Raw genomic sequence first — 16,084 nt, forward strand, 5'->3', positions numbered from 1 at the left:
TAACGAACCAACCGAAACCCGACGTGGTGCGGTCGCAGCCAATCAGCGCTCGAGCGCTCGGGGACGGGGCCGGCCGCGAGGCCAATGGGGGAGCGCGCCGAGGCGGCGCGAGGCGCGGGGCGGGGGGGGGACGGAACGGCGGGGGCGGGCGGGGACAAGATGGCGGCAGCGGCGGCGGCGGCGCGCGCGCGGCGGGGCGGGCGGTAACGGGGCGGCGCGACCGGGACACGGAACGGGACCGGGGCCGGGAGAGCGCCGGGGGGCAGCGGCTGAGGGGCGGCCCCTCAACTTGGGGGGACGCGGGAGGCGGCGGCTCGGCGGGGCGGAGCGCGGCGCCGGGGCCCGGCCCGGCTCCCCCGCCCGGCGGCGGGGAGGGGGGACTCGGCCGCCCGCCCCCCTCCCCCAGTTCACCGTTCGGGCCGGCGGGAGCGGCCGGAGCTGCCTGAGGGGAAGGTCCCGGCCCGTGCCGGGAAGGGCCCGGAGGTCACCGAATCCCCCCGTCCCGTCCCGTCCCGGCTCCGGCGCCGATTTTGTCGCACTAAAAGTGTCCTGACCCCTGTCACCCCTCCCTGCCCCGCCGCTGTGTCCTCCCTGCCCCGGTGACACCTGTGGGAGGTGCGGGCCAGGCGGGCATCCCTGACCCCGCTCCGTGAGGGGCCGCGCACCGGGCAGAGGGTCTCCCCGATCCCCGGGAGCACCCGGGCTTTGGGGCACCGGGCAGAGGGTCCCCCTGACCTCCCGGGGTCGGCGGGGCCGCGGTGGGTGGGTTGTGTCGTCCTGCACCGCTGACACCCGGAGCAGAGGCGGTGACACATCATGTGCCAGGCGGAATCCCGGTGGATGAAGGATGCCCCCGGGAGCTCTCGGTAGGCACCGAAGGCCTCAAACTTTTGTAGGCGAAAGCGAAGACGCGAGAATTGTTTCAGAAAACTCCTTCAAGGAAACTTGTTTCCAGCTCCCCAACGGCTGAACCCCCCGCTCGGCCCGTGCTCCCGGGAGGGCGGCGGGGACACCCCTTCCCACCCCGGCCGGAATCATGAGCTCCTAGGGATGGAAAGTCACGAGAGGGACTGGGAGCTGCTCTGGTTCCGCGGGGTGGCCTGACGGCCCGGAGATGACCTAACTCTGCAGGATCAAACTGGGCCCAGTCAAGGCCAGTTGACTGGGAAGAGCCCCCGGCAGCGGGACCGGGTTGGAAGCAAAGTGAGTCCCCAAACTGAGTGTGTCCCGTCACAGATTTATGTTCTTTTTCAAAGACATTCTGGAGCCAGGCCGGGATCTTTTGGCATCCAACTGACCTGGAAGCAGCTCTTAGGTTTGGTTTTCTTATTTCTTTTTTTTTTTCCCCACCCTTCTTTTTCTTTTTCTTTTTTTGTTTGGTTTTTTTTTTTAATTATTATTATTCATGTTTGTACAATCTTCTGGATATTTTTTTTCCAAGAAGGAGTAAAAGGGAGTGTTGGAAACTAACAAACAGGATTAAAGCCCTGAGCGCTTAAGGAAAAAAAAACAAAAAAACAAAAACAACAACAACAACAACAAAAAAACAGGTTAAGGAACTTAATCCAGGATGGATCTGCCGGAGCCCCAGCAGCTGGGAATGTTTGCAGAGAGCGAGCTGATGTCGGTGGGCATGGACACCTTCATCCACCGCATCGACTCCACCGAGGTCATTTACCAGCCCCGGCGCAAACGGGCCAAGCTCATCGGCAAGTACCTCATGGGAGACCTGCTGGGAGAGGGCTCCTACGGCAAAGTCAAGGAGATGCTGGACTCTGAGACCCTGTGCAGGAGAGCTGTGAAGATCCTGAAGAAGAAGAAGCTGCGCCGGATCCCCAACGGGGAGGCCAATGTGAAAAAGTGAGTAAAGAGTTCTGGGAGCTGAAGGGGGTGAGCTTGGTCCTTGTTTAGCAGCTGGGCTCTTGTGTTGTTTTAGCTGACAGCGTGGCTCTGCTGTGGAAGTGGTTCCTAATCCACAGGTATTTAGGAATCTCTTTCCTCTGAACAGCAGCCAGTGCTCTGGGTGAGGCTGGGCACAGGTTTCCAAGGGCTGGGACAGTCTGGAATACACCACTTTGGTGCCATTTAATGGGTAAAATAGTGTTTCTTAAAGCAATTCCTCTGTAAGGTCTCACTCTTGCCCAGGTGCTGCTGGCTGGGAAAGGTGAGGGGACACAAACACACCTGGTGTCCTCACAGTCGGGGTTATTCCTGTACCTGCCCCACTGTGTTCCAAAGGCCCTGGAGCTCTCTGTAGTGGCAATTCCTTCTCCCACCCATGTGCAAGGTGCCTGGAACAGGATCCAATCTATGGGGCACCCCATGGGCCCAGGAAGTTTGGGGTTTTTTCCTTGGCTTCATTTCTAAGATCCTTGGGAGGTAACTCAAGGCTCTCCCCAGCTGATTTCTGTGGCTGTAAAATGGGGCCAAGGGTTGTCAGCTCTCTGTGCCTGACACACCTGGTTACTCAGGGCACAAAGCCCTCATGGAAGAGAAGCCGGATGTGGGGCTGGATCCGTGGGGCTGGTGTGGGAACTTTCCTTTCCCTGGACCTCACAGCAGCTGTGTCCCAGCCCTGCCAGGAGCTGCTTATCAGCCGTGCAGGAGCCTCTGCAGCCCAAACAACCCATGAGGGTTTATCTAGGCTGGGAGGGAGAGCTCCGAGAGGTCGAGGAGACTCTTGTGTTCTGCTGCGGGTGAGCCCTGACCTGCAGAGTCCTGTGTCTGTCCCTCAGTTTGATTTCCCAGTTTAGCTGTGAGATATTTCACATCCTGTCCCAGCGCTGCTGTCAGGGAACTCTCTCACTTTGCCTTCCAACCTTTCTTGACAGCCTTGGCTGTGGGATAGTCACATCCCAAGGCTGGGACCTCCCCGTCTCTCCCTTCCTGGCTCTGGTTCAGGATCCAGCAAACTTGGTTAATGTGTAATAAAATGTTTCTTGTTTTTCTGGTGGAGGCTGAGTGCCCCGTCCCTGGGTCCCTCCATGGGCACATCCAGAGCTGCCACTGGGGAATGTGGAGATAGTTTCCTCCTTAGGGAAGCTTTTAATGTAAATTAGGTAAAAAGAGCTTGCCCACATCAGGAGAGTTGTCTGCTCTCAGAGCCATGGGAATGCTCCTGTGTCCTGAGGTGAACTCCGTGCAAGTTTTATTCATGCCCAGAGTGGGGCTGTGAGTATCAGATGGGTCATTTAAGAAAGTTATTAAAAGGGGTTTTCTGTGGACGTTTCCTGGCTCAGTCCCACCTGCTCCAAAACACTGAGGCAGATTTTAGGTCTTGCCTTGTACCCAGGGGTTTACTTTAGTTCACGTTCCTATTTCTGTTCCCTCATCCTTTTCCCTCTGCCCACCTATCCATGTGCTTTATCTGCTGCTTCAGTGGGGAATTTTCAGGCAAACTGTTATATTTTGTGGTCTCCCAGTACTCTGAGCTTATCAGAACCCTTCAGCACTGCTGTGAGAGGGAGTGAAAGCTGTGTCTGCTCTGGGTGTGGAGATACGTGACCAAACCCAGGTGTCTGAGTGGTCAATGTGGGAGGAACAAAGTACTGTGGGGTCTCCATGTAGTGCTGGGCAGGACACTGACACAGTGTTTTAATGTCAACATGGCCAGGCTGCACTAGAACCCTACTCTGGGCAGCTGTGTTGGAGCAGCTTGGAGGAGTTTGTGCCCAAAAACTGCTCCTGTGCACAGAACAGCAGGAAAGCAGTTTGTGGGTTGGATCACACCGTGAGGTCCTGCTTTCTGTCTTGGAATCTGGTTATTGAAGTGGTTCTCAGTGTTTCCTACCACACAGGGAAAAGCTGCATCTGAGGCCTGGGTTGTTGGGCAGAGGTGATTGAGTTACTGTGGTGGGCTCCTGCCTCTGCCCCCTCCCAGCTGTGCTGATAGCTTGTCATCCAAAGAATTCCCTGGAAAACAGTTCCTAGACTGTGGTCCTTGGGTAATTCCACAAGCAGGAACACAGAGGGAGTAATGAGAGTGCGGTAATGACCTGTGAAGGATCATACAGGTCTAAGCTGGGCCTTGGGCACCTGGAGATGTTGGGCTGGAAATAGGATGTAAATGCCATCCTTGGGTCACTCCTTGCTGATATCCCAGGCCACAGCCTCATCCCAGCCCTGTCTCTTGGTGTTCTGGAGACCCAGAAATTACAGCTAAATTGTGTTTGGGACTTACGTCTAATCCAATTATTTTTCTCTACCCCAAAATACTCCATTTCTGCCTCAGGAAAATGAGCCCTGAAGGGCTCTCTGAGTCCTGGAGAGGATATTGAGAGCTTAAACTTTTAAGACACAGTTTCCTTAAATCTATTGGGAGACTCTTCATTTCTCTTTAGAGCAGGTGGAGGTGGCTCAGTCAGGCAGACATTGCTGGATCTCATCCCTGCAAAAAAAATAAGGAGTTTAGTGGGATTGCCAAAAAAGAGGCAGGAAAACCTGTCAGCCTGTGGCTGCAGCAGCAGAGGTTTAATAATGCCGTGTGCTAATAGCCTGACACGTTAATTAAGTGTTTGGGCCTCTGTGGGATCCCAAGTGCCCTGTGCTGTACTTACCACCTCGGCAATTGCTCAGGTTGGAATTTGTGCTCCTTGGAATTCCTCGGAGGGTTAACTTGGGTTATGGGCCTGTGCTGTGACAGTTTGTTCCTGGGGTCTGCAAGTCCCAGGCTGGAACCTCCAAACAGGGGCAGCTCTGCTGGGGAAGGACTTGCTGGAAGTCCTGGAGGTGTGAGCCCAGGTGGGAATGGGTTGATCCCATCTCCCCAGACACATGTTCCCCATGGAGCTGCGTGGCTCAAAGACTTCCTCTGCTGAGCTGGATGATTGCTTGGGTTGAGAGGTGAAATGCTGGGACCTGTACTCCATGGGAGAGCACAGGTTGTGATGGATATAGAGCTCAGAATGCCAGACATCCCTGCAGGAGGAGGATGTGGATGGACCCTTGGGACTAGGAAAGAGAAAAAACGACACCAAGATCTTCCTGGCACTTCAGCCCTTGGGCTCACACAGTCTTGGAGCAGGTGCTGCACTTCCTAAGCTTTCAGGATGTTGTGGGAAGAACCTTGTGAACCAAAGGAAGGGAATTAATCTTTTGGCTGTGTTGCTGGGTTTTGTTAAGGCAGAAATGGCTGGGAACAAGCTGCCGGAAGAACACTGGATCTCTCAGTGGAGATGTCCAGGAAGGAGAGTCTGCTTTCCAGGCTGCCTTTGGCATCTTCCAAAATGGTGTGGCACATGGAACAAGGGGACAGCTTTGCTATTTACAGTTCTGAGCAATAACACCCCCTGTTATTTGCAAGGGCAGGTACCTTGCAGGGGATAAGTCTTAATCTACAAGGATGAGCTTAATGGATCTGACAGAGCTCGAGTTAGAAGGTCTTTTCCCTCCTGGTCTCTCCAAGGGGGTTGTACTTGGAAGAAGACCTTGCCCTCTGGCAGTCTATCTGGTCACACACTTGCAGTGGGCTGTGGTGGGGTTTTGTTGTTAGTTTTGGAAGAAAAAATTCAAATTAAGGCCTGTTCCAAAGAGATGAGACCTGTGTTCTGCTGCTCGAAGGGTTTGCAAAGTGAAATGGGATGGGAGGTGACTGGGCTGGCTGTCCCTGCTCCTCAGGCATTCCAGAGCAAAAGAGGGACTAAAAATAGAAGTAATCTTTCCTCTGGGAAAAGGGCGGCTTGGCCTCTGCCCCAGGGGTGGGGGCACTGCCCTGGCATTTTGGATTGGTTCGCAAAGTCCTCCTGGGGGGGGGGGGAAGTTGTTACAGAAATATGAGATATTTATTAGTCCGTTCAAGGTGGGAGGAATTAGTGTTTGTGCTTCCGAGCTGTATTACAGGGAATGAACTGTTGGGATCAGGATTTTAAATATATTCCCAACATTTGAGCCTTAAAGCAGTTGTGTTTGAGTGTGTTTGCTCCCCCCTGGCAGCCCTGGTTGGAGCCCTCAGCCCTCTCTCTCCATGCTGCAGGATCTCCTCAGCCCCACTCTGACACTGGCTGCAGTTCCTGTGCTAATTTAATCCACTTCAGCCCTTTGGTCATTCCTATAATTAGACTTGTCTGCCGTGTCCACAGAACACTTGGGAGCTTTGCTGTGGTATCCTGGGTCTCTGCTCAGCTCTTGGTGGCTTCTTGTAAATCCAGAGCTGAGAAAGGAATCTCTGGCCTTAACTTTGGTAGTGAAATAATTCATACTGCTCAGGCATCCTTAAAAGATCAGTAGGGGTTCTCCTTGCACTCCTGCATTGAGAAACCTTTCCAAGGAGCAGCTCCTGGTTGTTGCTTGGCCTTTGTGCTGGCCTCAGCTCATTACTGGAGCTGCTAATTGTGCCCATGAGGGGCTCTGAGCTGTCTTTGGGCAGGGGTTCTCACTTCCAAAGCTGTGCTCAGAATTCCTTGTAATGCTGCTTCCCAGAGGCTGAGCTGATGAAGTGTGACCACACTGCTTAAAGCACTCACCACATTGCTCTGAAAGGGAGCTGGGAAGTAGAATTTGGGAGCTCAGCGCAGCCCAGGATGGAGCAGCAGCAGAACAAAGTGAAAAGCAGGACCTGCACTGCCAGGCACCAACAGAACCACCCTGACCTGACTGTCCTGCTCTGCCTGTTTCCCCACAGCTGGCATCCAGTGGGATTTTGCAGGATGAGTTTAATGCAAAAGAGACTAAACTGTGGTTTGGGGCAGGTACAAAATCCCTGGAGACAAAGATCAGAACAGCTGACAGGAGGTGACACTCAAGGGGCTGTTCTCTGAGCCAAGGGATGATAGCTCCTCACTGTTTTACCTTATTTATTCCCCACAAACACAGGATTCAGTTCAGGTCTCTGAGCCATTCATTCAAGTTAAGTTTGGGTGAAATGGAGTTGAGAATAAGCTTTTTAAACAACTTTTTCCTTGTCTCTTCCTGCAGGGAAATCCAGCTCCTGCGACGATTACGGCACAAAAACGTCATCCAGCTGGTAGATGTGTTGTACAACGAGGAGAAGCAGAAAATATATCCTTTTGCACAGGGCTGTTGATCAGGTTTGAACTCCCACTGTTCCCTGCTGTAATTCTGCTTTTGGGAAGGCCCTTTTGGATGTTTCTTAAGCTTAAATTTTTGCAGCTAGATTGCTTTCACTGCTATTAACCATCCTGCCCGCCTGGCAGACTTTCCACACAAACACAAATTCACACAGGCACTGATCAAGGCAATTTTATCATCACTTTGCTGGATTTTGTGTGACTTTGCCACACTGACAGCACTTTGCCTGGAACCAGTTTGGAAGTTCCTGGAGCTGATCCCTTGTAGCATGTGTTATAAATGGATGTTTTTATTTTTGACAGTGTTTTCTAACTACCGTCTTCTTACTACAGTACTCCAGAAAAGGAGTAATTTAATTGTGTGCGTTAATTAGATCAAACACTCTGCCACCAGATCATTAGGATAAAGCAGTGTGACAACTTCTGCTTGTGCTGTGGCCTCTACAGAGCAAGGGGACTGCAAGTCAATTACTGAAAGAGAGATCCTGTTTAATTAGGTAGAAGGGGGGAGGCAGCGTGAGGGAAAAGGAGCCCGAGAGAGACATCGTGTGTTGGTACCAGGTGATGACAACCCAAAACATCACTGAGAAATGGGATCTCTCCAAGGATGCTCCTTGCTGGACTTTCTGAACAGTGCTGGTCCAAAGTTGATTTTCAGTGCTTTTCTCTTGCAAGGACAGATTGACTTCGTTATTTTTATCTTTATCTGCTCCTACACTCTCACAAAGTTTGTTTCTCCCTGTGCTGATTCTGGCAATAACTGGGGGAATTTGTTTTCACTGGAACTGGGAGCAGGAATTCATCCATGGTTTTGTTCAAACCCTTCCCCAGCTCCTGGCTGGCACTGCCTGTGCTGCATGTCCTGGGCTGTGACAGAGCAGACCTTGAGCAGCCACATGGGGAACAGGTTTGGGAATGGATCCAGCAGAAGGACTGTTTCCCTGAGGCTGCCCTGGGGGCAGGGCCCTTAGTCATGCACAGAGCTGTTGGTTCCTTGCAGGAAGCAGAGTTGGGGTTGTTGAATTTAAAAAAAGAAAAATCCTAATTTCTAGACCAAGCATTGTGGGATTGGAAATTGGAGCTGTGGAAGGAAAGATTCTGTTCCCACCTGAGTGTTCTGTTACTGTTGGAAGTGCACTGCAGGCTTGAGATGTTTGTCATAGAGTCACAGAATGGCTTGGGTTAAAAGGACATGAAAGCTCTTCCCATTCTGCCCCCTGCCACAGGCAGGGACACCTTCCACTATTCCATTTTGCTCCAAGCCCCATCCAGCCTGGCCTTGGACATTTCCAGAGATCCAGGGGCAGCCACAGCTTCTCAGGGAAACCTCTGCCAGGGCCTCTCCACCCTCACAGGGAGGATTTTTTTCCTAATCTCCCATCTAACCCCCCTCTCAGTGTGAAGCAATTTCCCCTTGTGCTGTCACTGCATGCTCTTGTACAAAAATCCCTCTCCATCTTTTTGTAGGCTCCATTCAGGTTAAGACAGTCTTTGAGCAACTCAGCTAATAAAAACCTTCAGTGATTTTCTGTGGGAAAGGGAAAGCTGTGATAACTGGATTAAAAATATCAACGACTTTTAGTATTTAAGGGCTGTTTGCTGGCCTGCTGTGGCTGGGAGTGCAGGGCTGATGGTGAATGGAGAGCTCATCCAGGCAGAAAATGAACCCAGTTCCATGAGCAGCATCCCAGAGATCCTGTTACCAGTGTGTACAGCTGAATGTGGGAGCAGAACCCCTTGAGGAGGAGAACTGAGAGCTTGGGGCACCTGTAATAGATCTGCTCCAGCCTGGAAGTCTGTTCTCTAATCTGGGTGATCAACCTGCAGTGGATCAGTGACCAGGGAGGGGTGAGGAGCAGCCTGGCTGTTAATGACACCCCATCAGGCTGTCCTTGAGCCTCTTTGCTCTCCAGGAGCTGGTCTGGATTATCCACCATCACTGTTATTCTCCTGACAATGGGAGAGTTGATATCTTCCACATCACTCTGATAGAAGTAGTTCACAGTTTGGTTTTTTTTTTCCAGAGTATGAAAGGGTAGGAATGAATTTTGGGAGCTCTTTCTTCTGTTCTTGCATTTGTTGATTTAGTGTGATTGGTTTAGTGTCTTCATGCCCATCATAAAATCTTGTTTAGGGTATATTTAGAGTATTTTAGGGTCTCTGAAGTGCAGCTCATGGGGAATGGAGCAGCAATTTAATGAGTTTTCAGTGTTTGGAGCTGCTAAATGGAACCTGCTGGAAAGGGGCAGCAGAGTCTTCAGCCCAGATCTCCCTTCTGCCTCTTCTACCTCAGGTGGCTTCTTGGGGCAAAAGTAACTTATTTTGGACTTAGGTTAAGAAGGCACCTGCCTGAAGGAATAACTGACCATGCTTGGGATTGCAGAGGAGCCCTGACAGCCTCTGCTCTGTCAGGACACTCCCCAGTGTCCCAGGATCTATTCTCCCAGGCCCCTCCAAGCCAGACTTTGCCTCCAAAAGCCCAAGGAGAGGAGGAAACAGGCAATTACAACATCAAGCAGTCAGGTTCCCATTTTTTGGCCCTAACATTAAAGCATACAGAGATAAAAACTGGAATATGCTGCAAGGGAACAAATGCTGCAAAGTGCCACCAGCTCTTGGCATTCTGTTATAACTGTTTTTATCCGTGTGGTTTCAAAAAGCTTCCCAGCTCTCCAAGGATCCTTTTTCCTGCTGATGGAATACTCCTGTGGAGCTGGGGGTAATCAGCAGCTGTTCCATAGAGCACACACAGCTGGGTGGTTTGGGACAGGGAATGAGGAATAACCAACTTTGGGGAAGGTGGTGGGAGCTCATTTTCATCTCAGGTGCAGATGGAGGAATGGGCACAGCTCTTCTGACAGGGAGTTCCTGACTTTCTGTGCCCATTTCAGGGCATTTCCCTGTTCTCTGTCATGCCTGTGACATCTCCAGCTTATTTTCTGTGGAGTTCCCATCCTGTTCCAGGTCTGGTCACGGAGCTGCAGATGCTCATTTGGCAGAAGGATTTTTCTGTAGGTGCTTTGCTGTCCTGTGGGAGCTGCAGGAACATCCCTCAGTACTTGGGGAGTGCAGCCATTCCCTCTGGGATGGGGCTGCTGCCCATCTGAGGAATGTTTAACACTGAGGAATGTTAACCCTGGAGCTTCCTTAACTCTGCCCTCACGTATATGGTGATGGAGTACTGTGTGTGTGGGATGCAGGAAATGCTGGACAGTGTCCCAGAAAAGAGATTTCCAGTGTTTCAGGCTCACGGGTAAGTTCTGTTCCTCTCCCCACTTGTTCCCTTGAGTGGAGAGTATGTTCTGCTCTGCTCAGGCTGTGTTTGAAAGCAAACCTGGCCTTGTGCAATAATTTCATATTTTACACCCATGCAAAAAAAGTGAAAAGTTCTTGAAGTGGACAGCAGGGATTGCCCTGAGATTTTGGGAGAAAAACTATCTTTCTATTGATTTTTCTGTTATTTGTGTTTTACTTCCTGAGATGTCCAACACCCCCCTGGTCTCTGTGCTCTTGCCTTGCCAAGGGGTGTGAGGAGGGAATCTCCTGCCTAAATGGAGGTCAAGCCACAGTTCAGCATCAGAAAAGACTTTAAGAGGTCTTGGGGTGGATTAGGGATTGGCCATATCCAACAGGATCAGTTAGCTGGGATAAGCTGTAGCCCCTTTTACTCCTCAAGGAAAGAAACCCGAGAATTCTGGGAATAGATACAAAAACATTGTCAGGATCAAATCAGGGCAGAGCAGCAAATCTGTGGCAACTACATAATTTTATTTTAAGAGATTTCTGAGATTGCAGACAGCCTAAGTGAAATTCAGGCACATTAATATTATTTCTGGGTACTATGAGATGAAACACTTTCCTCTACAACTGCCAGGCTGTGTGTGGGTTACGATGATGGCCCACAGCCTCTGACCACAGCAAAAAGCTCCTTTCTACTGGCTAAAAGTGTTTGATTTTTCCCCTCTGCCTCTCTCTGCAGGTACTTTTGTCAGCTTATAGATGGCTTAGAATACTTGCACAGCCAAGGGATTGTCCACAAGGATATAAAACCGGGGAACCTCCTGCTAACAACCAATGGGACACTAAAAATATCCGATTTAGGCGTAGCAGAGGTATGTGAGAAGCACAGCAAAGTCAGAATGGGACATTCTAGATTGAGGTCACCTCTGTGGTGTCATTGATTTATTGTGCATTTAGGCTTTTGTTCTGTTGCACTTGCAGAGTGCTCTAAATGACTCTGAATATTTATTGCAATTGGCAAAGCACTCCCTTTTGGTAACAGCATGAAACTTCTGCTCAGGAAGCACAGAGAAGGAAGATGTCAATCTTGGATGAGCCTAAAATGGGGGGGAAAGGGGGATGAGCTACATAACCTTATCCTTCTTTTTATATGGAGACTGTCTTAGGTAGGAGAGGTGCAAGACTCATCACTGTGGCGTGTGGCTGCTGTGGTGGCGTGATCTCATCCTCTGTAGATGTTCAGTAGAGGAGTTTTCCCCTTTTGTTTCCCAGGTGGAACTTTTCCAAGAGTCACAGTTTGTTTTCCTTGGAAGCCTGACACTGTTTGGTCTCTCCTGCCACAGGCATTGCATCCGTTTGCGGAGGACGACACGTGCAGGACGAGCCAAGGGTCGCCAGCATTCCAGCCCCCAGAAATTGCCAATGGCCTTGACACCTTTTCAGGCTTTAAAGTCGACATCTGGTCTGCGGGGGTGACGCTGTGAGTGCCCAGGAGCTCCCAGGAACTTCATAACTAATGACACCCTCAGATAGCTCAGTCCTGACAGCTCAGCTCTGCCATCACCACTCTTGTGTGGTGGGGGGTGCTGCTCACTCCTGTGGGTGGGTTTATGCTCCCCAAAGTATTGTAATTTTGCACAAGAGGATCTTTGCTCTCCATGAGTGACTCTGCAGCTGTTGCTCAGCCCCTAGAGGCACAGCCAGGGCAGTAACAGAAACCACAAGTATCTCTAGTATTTATTTTTAAGTTTTTTTGCTGTCCCAGACTGTCAGGGAGATGTCCTGGTGGTTTTGACCCCTGTGAATGAAAAGCTGTGATGAAGGCAGGCTAAGCTTAAAGAGGTTTTGCACATACTGCCAAATATTCCTCTTTTGGTTTCCTTTTGGCTTACATAGTCAGGAAAGAACTGAGTATGTGTGTGCTGCTTCTCATCCTGCTTCTCCTTCTGCCTTCACAGATACAACATTACAACGGGTCTGTACCCTTTTGAAGGGGATAATATCTATAAATTATTTGAAAACATCGGGAAAGGCGACTACACAATTCCAGAGGATTGTGGTCCTCCACTCTCAGACTTATTGAGAGGTGAGTCTTCCCAGCTGGTTCCAAAAGGGTAACATTTAGAGATGCAACAACTCCTCAACTTGCACAGTGCATGGGATCCTGTTATTCAGGGAGGTTGTACTTAGAGCCTTACAAGGCTCTGGCAGATCTTCAGCACTGGTGTTTTCCTGAGATCCACCGACCCCCTGCACAGCTCACAGCCACTACTCTATGGAGTTGGTTCTTGCATTGTTTCCTGTGCTCTGAGAAGCTTTTACACCTAAAGACAAAGCGCACAAGAGCAGATACAGATTTGGTCAGTGAGAGCACTCGGATGCTGTGTCCAGGCTTTTCCTAATGTCACACACTGAGTACTCAAGGTCTGCCATCCCTCCTCATCAACCTCTGCTCTGGACTTACTTTTCTCAGTCCCATTTTTCTCCTTCCCCCCAAATTCAGAGCTGCAGGATATTGGAGCAGTGACAGGGGCCAGTTTCACAGCAGGGCTGGGATAGGACCAGGAATGGCACTTTCTGGGGAGAAAGTTGTGAGGTTTTTGTTTTTTTTTTTTTAGTTCCTGTTGCTTATTGCAGCAGTTTGAGTTTTACTGCTGAACAGTCTCTACCTGTGGAAGCTGAGTGGTCAGAGGGCAGCAGTTGTGCTGTGCACAGCAGGCAGCCTGGTCTTGTTTCACATTGATTTTCCTGGTCCTAGTGCTCTCTGGGGTTGGTGAGGGGCTGGGGGGAACTGAGTGTCTCCCTGCTGGCAGCATGTCAGCTCTGTAGGCTCTGGCCTCCTGGTGCAGGGACATGGCTGCAGGCTCAGTGCAGGGACACATCTCCAGGCTCGGTGCAGGGGGACGGGCTCAGTGCAGGAACACAGCTCCAGGCTTGGAGCAGGGACATGGGCCCAGTGCAGGAACACAGCTCTGAGCCTGGTGCAGGAACACGGCTCCAGGCTCAGTGCAAGGGGATGGGCTCGGTGCAGGGACACAGCTCCAGGCTCGGAGCAGGGCCCTAGCTCCTGGCTCGGTGCAAGGCAATGGGCTCGGTGCAGGGACACGGCTCCAGGCTCGGTGCAGGGACACGGCTCCAGGCTCGGAGCAGGGACACAGCTCCAGGCTCGGAGCAGGGCCCCAGCTCCTGGCTCGGTGCCGGCCGTGCCGGCGGCAGGTGGTGCTGTCAGTCCGAGTTCTTCCGCTGCCGTCGCCGGGGCTCCCCCGGCCCCTCGGCACCAAGGAGCTGCCAGACCCCCGCAACCCCCCTCAGAGGCTGTTTTAGCTTCCCTGGCCCCACGCCAATGATGAAATCAGTTATTTCCATGTGTTTCCAAAAGCATTAGCCAGCTTTAGCAGCTTTCCGAAGGCGTTACATAAGGCAGCGCTTCCAATGGCGCTGGGCACAGCCGGGATCCGGCTGCTCCACTGAGCCCGACACGGCGGCTGCTCGTGGCCTGATGTGCCTCGCATTGTACCTGTCAGCCCCAGGCAACAGTGGCCTGAGCTCCGTGTGGCACCTGGCTTGTGACTGCTGACTCCAAACATGGCCTTTTAATGAGCTGGGAGTTGCCCAAATGGAGCAAATCCTGCAGTCCTGTTGGTCCAGCAGCAGTTTTCCTAAAGCATCGAGCAGAACTCCTTGGAGGTTTGTGATCAGCCTCTCAGCTGCACTTAGTGCTTCCCCCAGGGAAAAGGAGCGTGGCAGTTTTCTCTTTTCCTGTGCTGAGTATATTGACAGCTTAAAATCTTGTGCTTCATTAGCACAATAACTCCCCTCCTTGTTCTCTTCCCACCCCTGCGTGAGATCTGGAGCCAGAATTACCTACTTTTCCCTCTGCCTGATTTTACATGGAAGAGCCTTGAATCCGGTGCCCCTTGTCCATCTCTTACAGCCTGAGTCTCCTCTTGCATCCTTGCTGCTGCCAGTTTGTCTGTCTCCCTCCCTTCTGTGCCTGTGCACCACAGAGGTGGGAGTTGAGTGGGTTTGGCAAGGAGAGGAGCTTGTCTGGGAGGAGGTGGCTACACCCCTTTCTTTCAGGGCAGTGGGAAGCCCTAAGGATCCCTTTTCCTGTCCTCTCTCCCACCTGAGAACAATCTCCCACTCCTCATCTTGTTATGTACAAGCTGCTATGTCGCAAAAGCTGGCAAAACCTTCTGATACTCCCCTTGCTTGGTGTGAGACACATTTTCCAGTGGTCAGCAAGCCAGGTGGCCTCAAGGGGGATTAATTTTGAGGTGGGATTGCCCCAGCTCTGCCTGCTTTGGAGGCCTGAGCAGCTCCCCAGCATCTGCTGAGGCCCAGGGCTGAGCTGTGCAGTGGTGGCACCACGTAGCTATGGTGACAAACCTGGATGCTTTATTTAGTTCCTGCTTTTCCTCCAGAACATCTGCATTTCCTGGTTGGTGCCCGCTCCTCCTGCAGCAGGCTGGAGCTGAATCCATTGCCTGTGGATCAGATACTGTCAATGGCTGTTTGTGTCAGCAGCACAGACACCCCCAGCTCAGCTCTGGCGGTTTTGTCTCATCTTTGTGTTGCTTTGAAAGGATCTAAAAGCCCTCTCAGGGCTGAGAGCGCCTGGTCTGGGTTTGAGTGATGCAGAATTCAGTGCAGCAAAGTGCTCATTTCCTCTGTCTGCCAGGGCTGTGCTGACCACAGGCCCCACAGCCGGGCTGTGAAGCAAACACAAACACACTTTGTAAGGTTTTTTTGTTCTTCTGTTGACTACTTTTGTAGTGCATCTTTACTTTTTCTTCCCCTTGAGCTTGTTCTTATCTTCATTCCCCTTTTCCAGAACAGCAGAGTTTAGAGGACTTAAAGCTTCAGTGGTATTTGGCTTGTAAAGAGACTCTCATGACAGTATATCCTCCAGATTAGTTGGGATGCTGCTCCTCGTTTTGTCTCCCTAATCGGGGATGAAGCTTTATTTATACTCTTCAGGGATGGAAAGAAGGGCTGGTGCTGTTTTGTGTGTGCAGTCAGGAGAGATGTGTCAGAGTGGAAGAGTTTATAAATAGCCTTAAGGTTCTTCTGGCAGCATCTGCCCATGGCTTATCAACTCCTGTGCACTTTGCTTCTGGACCAGAAAAATGCACAAGGTCAGCTTTCCTCCTCCTGGTCTAATAGACTTTTACTGGAAGAGGAAGCTCTGAGGCTGCAGCTCTGCATTAATCAGCATCTGGATTGATTTCCAGGCCCTGGGATTTGGTGGTTGGATCCTCAGGAGTTTGTTTTCTCACTTCCATGACCTTTCCTGGCTGGGACAGTGAGAGGATGTGTCCTGATGACAGTGGGATGCCTTAATTCTGCTGTGGCAGGAGCCCCCAGGGCTGTCTGTGCCCATCCAGAGGCCTGTCCTGGATCACAGGCTCGAGATTTGCCTGCAGAGGGAGTTTGTGGCCAGAGCAGCCGGCTGAGTGCAGAGAGAGGGAGAAGGTCCTGCCTCACGTACAGATTGGCCTCACACTGCTTTTATAGTGGTTGTTAAATGTTGATCCAAGTTGGAGACTGAAGTGGAATTCAGGTTGAGTTCATTAACCTTGCTGTCGGATTTCTTCCTGCTCTCCAGTCCCACACGTGAGACTGTCCTGTGTTCTGAACTCCAGGAATTCTGCCCTGGAGCTGTGCCTGTGCAGGATCACTGAGTGTGTGGGCTGGGGGTTGTGAGGAGCTCAGGGCAGATCCATGATCTCCAGTTTCTGGGTTGTCACTTGATGTGATTTGAAAGGGTTTTGAAACTGTTGATGAGCTGCAGAGGACACGATTTCCCTGTCTGGGCA

General features: G+C 51.4%; 1 protein-coding gene across 2 annotated transcripts in view; it reads left to right on the plus strand.

Annotated features, from left to right (window-relative positions):
- Positions 1–432: 432 nt before the first annotated feature.
- STK11 (serine/threonine kinase 11) overlaps positions 433–16,084 on the plus strand; it is a 32,604-nt gene continuing 16,952 nt past the window's right edge. Inside the window, exons 1-7 of one of the 2 annotated variants that reach the window (XM_083880048.1) lie at positions 433–1,315; positions 1,445–1,860; positions 6,913–6,996; positions 10,189–10,278; positions 11,005–11,137; positions 11,609–11,745; positions 12,224–12,351. In XM_083880048.1, coding sequence (XP_083736174.1) covers positions 1,571–1,860; positions 6,913–6,996; positions 10,189–10,278; positions 11,005–11,137; positions 11,609–11,745; positions 12,224–12,351 — 862 coding nt within the window. In that variant the 5' untranslated portion in view covers positions 433–1,315; positions 1,445–1,570. The remainder of the gene's footprint in view (positions 1,316–1,444; positions 1,861–6,912; positions 6,997–10,188; positions 10,279–11,004; positions 11,138–11,608; positions 11,746–12,223; positions 12,352–16,084) is intronic. The other variant, XM_083880049.1, reaches the window with a different exon arrangement.

The sequence above is a fragment of the Zosterops lateralis genome, assembly GCF_965231275.1.
Source record: "Zosterops lateralis genome assembly, chromosome: 29".
In the NCBI taxonomy this organism is placed as follows: Eukaryota; Metazoa; Chordata; class Aves; order Passeriformes; family Zosteropidae; genus Zosterops; species Zosterops lateralis.